This window comes from Punica granatum, chromosome 2, assembly GCF_007655135.1.
Source record: "Punica granatum isolate Tunisia-2019 chromosome 2, ASM765513v2, whole genome shotgun sequence".
NCBI lineage: Eukaryota > Viridiplantae > Streptophyta > Magnoliopsida > Myrtales > Lythraceae > Punica > Punica granatum.
Window position 1 is genome coordinate 27,825,462 of NC_045128.1, and position 7,653 is coordinate 27,833,114.

The window sequence follows — 7,653 nt, forward strand, 5'->3', positions numbered from 1 at the left end:
AGCTTAAGATCGACTTTGATAGTTCATTTTTAGGTGAGATTTGGGTATATGGTTAGTTTGTGAGTATGATAGAAATATACCTAGTCATCTTAGGTAGCCATATTAGGATTGTTTCTTAATTAATTTACACTAATTCAGTAACCATAGAAATATAGGGGATTGGTTAGTGTGGATATTTTCTTAGGAGATTTGAAATAAACTTAAGAATAAATTAGAATGTTAGGTTAATGAATTGAGTCTTAGACAGGTTAGTGATAGGGAGAAATCGCAGTCCTAAGTAGTCGTCGCTGATTGAATTTCCGATGTTAATTTCTGCTTTTAGATTTTAGTTGCTTTTTATTTTTCTCAAAATTACCGCCGATGAATTGTTTGATTGACTTCAGCCAGGATACGATAATTTTGTTCATTAATAGGATTTTTAGGAATAATCTCTGTAGGACAATACTCGATTCACCTTTGTATTATTTGTTGTGATCGGTATACTTGCGGGGTAAAAATAGACTAATACAAACCACTTGAACCACCACGTTGATCTACAGGATCTATTTTTAGTACTTAATAATAACTTAAGGGTTTTTTTTTTTCAGTTATACGGAAAGTCCATGTGTCGGGCCCGTTTGGTTTCATGATGTGATTTTAGAATCATGATTTTGATTTTAACTCTACCCACTACACAACAAAAACACACGTTTCCCAAGTTAAATTCATAATACCATCTCATTTGTCTTTTTTCACAATCAAAATCAAAATCAAAATCAAACTTAGTTTAACTTTGAAACCAAACGCCACCTATATAATATAATCGAATAAAAATCTTAAGGGCTAATAAAGGGTACGTACAGTCTCACAATGAGTATTGAAATGGTTATTTATAGGGCTATTCTAATATATACTAGTAGGTATACACGTGTTGCAGGTGAAATTTTTTTAAATTCTATCAAGATTACTACGCTTATATGTTCCTTACGAGCCGTGCTCATTGGTTTTAAAGTGCAGAGCTTTAAGACAAGCATCATAATGGTTTTAAAGTTCGGCATTATGTAATCTCTTCAAACACATTTTACAAAATGGTGTATACCTCTGGACCATTAAATGGTACGTCTCTCAATAATCTTTTTGTTTTGTAGGAATCATAACATCAATCACACAGATTGTTCTAATTCACAATATGTCTACTTTGAGACCGCATCTAGGGGGAGAATTTTCCCGTGTGAATACTTGGGAAATGCATGAACTATTAATACTGCACTAAAGCATATTATAACTTAAAAGCTTTTTTCAATCATCTGCAAAATAAGATTCAAGGAAAATTAGGCAAAAAGAAATAAGGCCCAACAAACTAAACGACAAATCAGGACCACGAAATTTAAGGATTTGACCCTTCACTATGCCAATTGGCTTACACACAATTTATAGGAGAAAATTCATTACCTAAAGAAAATAACATATATCACGCCCTATCTAGAGATCGATCTTCTTGAGAAGAAAATTTATTGGAACCTTAGAGCAAGTCACAACCTTGTGGGCATAGCATAGAAACATGGACTCCGTCCTGACAATTGCATATTGTCATAATCATATTTATGGTAAGCTGAGTTGGCTAGAAATTACTTTCAAGGGGAGTGGAGTTTCAAAGTTCATCTCTTCACTGTGATGATCGTCAATCTAAAGAATTTTCACAGCATTGCCTTCTCAGCTTGATTTATCAATAGATGGTGATGCAATTCCTCCCATCAAATAGCCAATTGTGGTACATAATGCCATGTCAACTCTCGAGCGCCACTACCAAGCAGAAGAAACTATACTTCTTTAAGAAAGCTACAAGATAAATTATGGAAAGGTAGTAATAATAAAATGTCAACTAAGTTATGGGTATAAGCATAATCAACTAATTCCAGTTTAGTTAAATATTTTCTATGCTATGTAAGACCTAACCACAAAACCAAAATGAAAGGTCATATAGCTTACGTTGGTGTGTTTGGATTGAGAGTTGAGTTGAGTTGAATTTGATTTTAATTGGTTTGTAATGATTATATTGTTGAATTATGAGAAAAAGTGTGAAAAAATAATAAATAATTGAGAGAAAATAATGATTGTGTTGTTGAATTGTGAAAAAGTAATAAATAGTTGAGAGAATTTAATATTAAAAATTGAATTGAATGGTTAAAAATATTTAAAAAAATAAAAAAGTAATGATTGTGATGTTGAATTGAAGATAAGTGAAGTTGAGTTGAGTTGAGTTGAAAATTATTGCGAATCCAAACACACTCAGCATTAAGATTGCACTTATCCAAACAAGTCCCGTTATGCTAAAGTAAAATCCCATAAAAAAAAATAGAGAACAATATGTATATTAAACTGATAATTATAAAATATAAATGAAAGATATAACGAGGCAAAGAGGGACATTATAGGAGCAATTTCAAGTTTTACAAACCCAGCAAGTATTATTATGAGGATCAGGCAAATTTTATGGACAAAATTAAATCACAATCAACAAACTTAGTGACTTTTAATCAACTAAATTTTCAGAAACCAACATTGCAATATGTATATTGGATGAAAGTCGTATAAGGCCTGACAAAAGGCCTCCATTTTAAGATTAAATCCATATATAGACCGTATGTGGGCTCATGATGATTAAAAACCTTAAGGCTTCAATGAGTAATATTAATGCTATCCTAGATGAATTGCCATACTCACTTAGCTGAACTGCCTTAGGGGAAAAAAAAAAAAAAAAAAGAAGCAAGTTTTGCAACTTGGATCTAGCCGTGAATATTTTCTTCCGTACTTTTAACCCAGTACAACAGTGTTCTGTTTTCTTTTTATTTTCTTTTGTTCTTTATGTAGAAAGGTAGACACATTAATGTTATATATATATATATATATATATATATATAAGCAATCACTGAATTTTCTGTACCATAATATTATAAAAATTATTGACGCTTTCTATTGAATTTCCATTGGGTTTATACGGATTCAAGCCCATATCCACTTAAAAGTTCAAGCTGATAAGTGGCTGAATTGACCTCGAGCGGAGCTCGGGCGAGGGGGGACACTAACACGAGGCGCACTCTTGGCTGCATCGGACATACTGGGTCTGGCGTGGTGTGGGTGCGCACACGCGCGTAGGCACGCATACGCGTACGCGTAACCTAGGCTCTGATACCATATTGAATTTCCATTGGGAATATACAGGCTCGGGCTCATTTCCACTCAAAAGGTTAAGTTGATAAGTGGTAATACCCAAGCCATATATTAACCCATGGATTTTCCTTTTCTTTTCCGATGTGGGATTTATCCCATTTTACTCCTCAACACTTTCTTCTCTATAGTGAGCAGTTGCCGAAATTCAAAGTTTCAATTGAATAATGAAAAACCAATGGCATGAACTTTGAGGCGCCTTAGACTCCATAATTGAATGAAGAAGTGCAATGGTGTGATTAAATTAGAGCAAACATAAGCCTACACATGAAACATAAAACATACAGTACATAATAGAGGAGATACAAACCTGAGTTGAAGAATATAAACATTGCCGATGGCCCAAGTAAAGATAGTAAATTGTTTTATACTTTAAAACAAACACAGGCGGAAAAAAAAATGCATAAGAACATCGACAGAAAGGCAAATGATTTGGAAGTTGTTCGCGAGTAAGAAATCAGGAAAGAGTTGTAGTTTAACCCACTCAAAAAAATGGAGCCACTTATTGGCAATACCATCAAGCGGGCGGATCATTATCAATCCGAGCAGCGGTTGAGCGTTAATAGCAGTTGAAAACAAAGAGTAGATGGGCAATGCTTGCCGTATTAGAACAATGGAATGATCCAACAGAATCCCAAGTAGCTTTTTGCAAAGCAGTATTGCCGGGGCAGCTTTTCGTATGAGATCAATTTAGAAGGCAAACCCGTCTTTCGGAGGAGCTCTTTACATTAGAAGGTCTGTAAGATTAGAATTGGCATAAGAGAGAAGAAGGGAGGATGCATGGCACGAGGCAGAAGGCAGATGAAGTCCGGAGGGAGCGCGAGTCTCTGTATCGAGAGCGAAGAGAGAAATCGTTTGGAGATGGCGACGGTTATGCAACATTTAGGCAGGTTTGCATTTCCGCGATATTGGCATTATTTTTAGAAATGAAAAGAGGGCCGAACCGAAAAGGCACAAATGGTAGCCGTCCACGTTCTTTATTACAGGCATGCCTAATTATTAACTTTTTTTTTGTCAACTAATTATTAACTTATTGATTTTAATTATTACACGTTATTATAATATTCTCGACTTTTTAACATTCTAAATTTTTTATAATATTTTATTGATAAATTGCTATATATAATATTTAATAAATTTAATTTTCTTTTACAATTTGTATAAAATTAATAAATAAAAAATAATTTTTTTAATATCATATAATTATTCTAATGCCTTGAGCTTTCATATTTGCGCATTGCGTAGTAATATAGAAGATAGTATGATATCAAAACTCAATATTTTCCAAGGTAATGTTGTTTGGTATGCTGGGAAGCAGGTACACTAATAAACGTAGAAATGGTAGCATGGACACTAATAAACTTAGAAATGGTATCAAGGAGAGGTATGTATTTTCTATACTTAGTTATATGACACCATTAGAACCCAGTCGTTACATCTACATTCAATGAAAGTTACATTTGGGGAAAAAAAAAAGGATACGATTAGATCCGTTGGTCACGTCTACCAATTGTTCAAATGGGGAAAAATGTGCCTTGAAAACTTGGAATGGGTAAAATTAGAATTAAGAAATGTGAGAAACAATTATTGAGTTTCGTATTGTTATATTAGTAGTAGCAACAGCAACAATAATAATAATAATATTGAATTAAGAAGAGTCCTAAAAATTATAATTACTAAGAGATGCCACTCAAAGAGGCATATCAGTTATATAATAATCAAAGTGCGATAAAAAAGTAAAATATGTCCAGACATGTTGAAAGATTAAAATAAATATTTTAAAATATGTTCATGTACATTGAAGAGGAAAATTTAAAATTTAAAAAATCGAGAAATTCATTTCTGAGCTTCACACTTTTATATACGTTATAGGTTATAGATTATAGATTATATATAGGTATAGATTATAGATAATGTTATCTTTTTTTAGAGATAGATGCAGTTTGCCTCTGAACTATGAAATGTTTTTAGACCACCAGTTGGAGTGTTCTTAGCTAGTGTTTTTGGACATCTCTTGCTAGTCAAAAAAAAATTCGGAAAAAATAAATAATGATATTGAAATTCGAATTTTATCACAAAATTGAAAATTTTACTACGCTATAACTCTTAAATCACTCAATGAAACTAAGTATGGTAAAGGCCTGTAACTTCCTTACAGCATTTAGAGTCTCACCATAAAGAATTTTAAAGCCGAAAGTAGTATATCAGATAATATAGCTCAAGAGACACATAATAAGGACGGAAGTGCGTAGACATTTATTATATATATCGAATTCGGCGGTAATTAAGAGGCACATTTTCATCGGGAATAATAGTAAGCCTCGAAGCTTATGCACCACAGGATCATAGTTTAAACATACTACGACCCTTTACATAGAGGAGAAATTATTTATTGCGAATTAATCTCTAATTTCGTAAGCAGTGATGAGGCTGCTGCTCCTTTCCTTCTCCTGTTAGGTTAAGCTCGGCCTCGATCTCTATGGGACGATGTACCCTGCAGCACGAGAAATCGACAAAGAAAAACTCAAGAACACATGCTAGTATGTGCACCTTAGTAAAATGTTTTATTAGTCGAATGGGGATATCAAGTACGTAGGCACTTACTTCCACATTTCTTCCCGACAGGTCGGTTCCTAATGTTGCACCTCTTCGGGATCGAAATGGCGGTGGCGGGCATTATCCCTGCTTTCTTGGCCAGTGGAGACAGCAGCACCGCGCACAGGCACCGTGGGGCAGTTCTGATGAGTGCATTGACCTTGGCACAGCAGGGTCGCGTAACCAGAGCCCGGCCGCTCCTAGCAGCACCAAGGCATGGGCTCAGACTGGCTGCTGCAGTATTGATCGGCGTCCTTCCGCACTCTCCAGCACCATCTGCTGCCAGAAACAGTTCCTGCACGCCGTGTTTTTGTGAATACGGACGTCTATCTGGTTAATCTGTTAATTTTGGATACTATCTGTACATGCGTTTTATTTGAGAGGCTGCACGACTATCTCTATCTTTACTAAGATTTCTACTCCAGCTGGCAAACCGGACGATATCGACCTGACCCAATATCTGATGGTACCCAAATTCTTTTACCAATGCAATGTTTTGACGAGCGGATTGGACTGGCCGGTTCAACCCAACTGGGGGCTTATCCAAACCATATAGTTTTCTTAGAACCAACAATAAGAACTGGAAAACCCGCCAAAACTGCTTTATTGACCGGTTGGACCATTGCAAATTGAACCGGCTTAATTAGATTTAATTTGAAAGTTAAGTACGTAATTGATGTTAGGAAATCAAAATTTTATACCAACTTGTCAAAACAATCTTATATTAAGAATGGCATGAATTTGACATTCGAAAACTGGAGCTTAATTCCAAATAATGAAGTATAAATAAGGAATAATAGCGCCATATAGCCTAACGTTTGAAGGAATTCTTAATTCTAGCCCAAACTTGATTTTTTACCTGAGATATCCCAACGTTGACGTATTGGTTTCAAATCTATCCCGACGCTAACTTTCCGTTCAAAATTGACGGAAATTGCACACGTAGCACGTTAATTTTGTAACAAGTGTCGGGATAGATGTGAAATTAACATGTCACGTGTGCAATTCCGTCAATTTTGGACGGAAAGTTAGCGTCAGGATAGATTTGAAACCAACACATCAACGTTGGGATATCTCAGGTAAAAAATCAAGTTTTGGCTAAAACTAAGAATTCATTCAAACGTTTGGCTATATGGCGCTATTAACCCTATAAATAATGCCTTAGTTTGAGTTACAACAAACTGCAAAGACGATCGCAATAAATAGTTACGTTAATGATTCATTTGTAACAATGTGAAAGGAGTAAATTCTGAATCGACAAATAAGTAGTTCAACGAAACAAGTAAAAAAGGAACTATTACCATATTAAAAAGATGGGGATCATTTCAACCGAATCATTGATTACCATATTATTGTACGTACTACGTGCGGATGTTACAACGTAGACTTGTAGCATCATTACACATACCTTGGAAGCCAAGAGGAACACGAGCATGCCAAGCAGAAGACCTTGTTTAGTAGTGTTGAACGCCATTCCTATCAATCAAACCTGGACAAATTTCTCACTTGTATGGACTGATATTGGCCCTGTTTGATGGGAAGAAGTGGATCTCCGAGGGCTATAAATACTAAGATGGTAAGTGGGAAGAGTGATTGCTTTTGCAATAGTGGGGTGGTTGGGGGAGCAAACGTGGAAGAAATCAGTGGCTTCATGTCCCAATCTTAATTCAACAAAAGTGATGATTTTAATTTTTGAGAGGAAAGATCATAAGAGAATGTCTCCAAACTCCAACCCATTATGCCTATGCCTGTCGTATTGACACATAAGAGCATCCTCTCGCATGTTCTCTTTCTTTTTGGGGATCATTGTGTGGGTTGTACCGTTTAGATAGAAACTTCTGCTTTTCTAGA

The 7,653-nt window shown here is 35.2% G+C and overlaps 1 protein-coding gene across 1 annotated transcript; it reads right to left on the bottom strand.

Annotated features, from left to right (window-relative positions):
* Positions 1-5,440: 5,440 nt before the first annotated feature.
* Positions 5,441-7,359, bottom strand: LOC116194566. Its single transcript, XM_031523416.1, has 3 exons — positions 7,211-7,359; positions 5,812-6,097; positions 5,441-5,701 (listed from the first exon to the last, which is right to left on the bottom strand). Exons 1-3 carry the CDS (start codon positions 7,274-7,276, stop codon positions 5,685-5,687), a joined length of 369 nt encoding a protein of 122 aa, XP_031379276.1. The 5' UTR covers positions 7,277-7,359; the 3' UTR covers positions 5,441-5,684.
* Positions 7,360-7,653: the final 294 nt, after the last annotated feature.

What these genes read in the sequence shown, in the direction of transcription:
- LOC116194566 (XM_031523416.1), bottom strand. Translation starts at nt 7,276, where the DNA reads ATGGCGTTCAACACTACTAAACAAGGTCTTCTGCTTGGCATGCTCGTG. An exon ending in TGTTCCTCTTGGCTTCCAAG is followed by an intron (nt 6,098 to 7,210) that starts GTATGTGTAATG and finishes CACGGCGTGCAG; the next exon opens with GAACTGTTTCTGGCAGCAGA.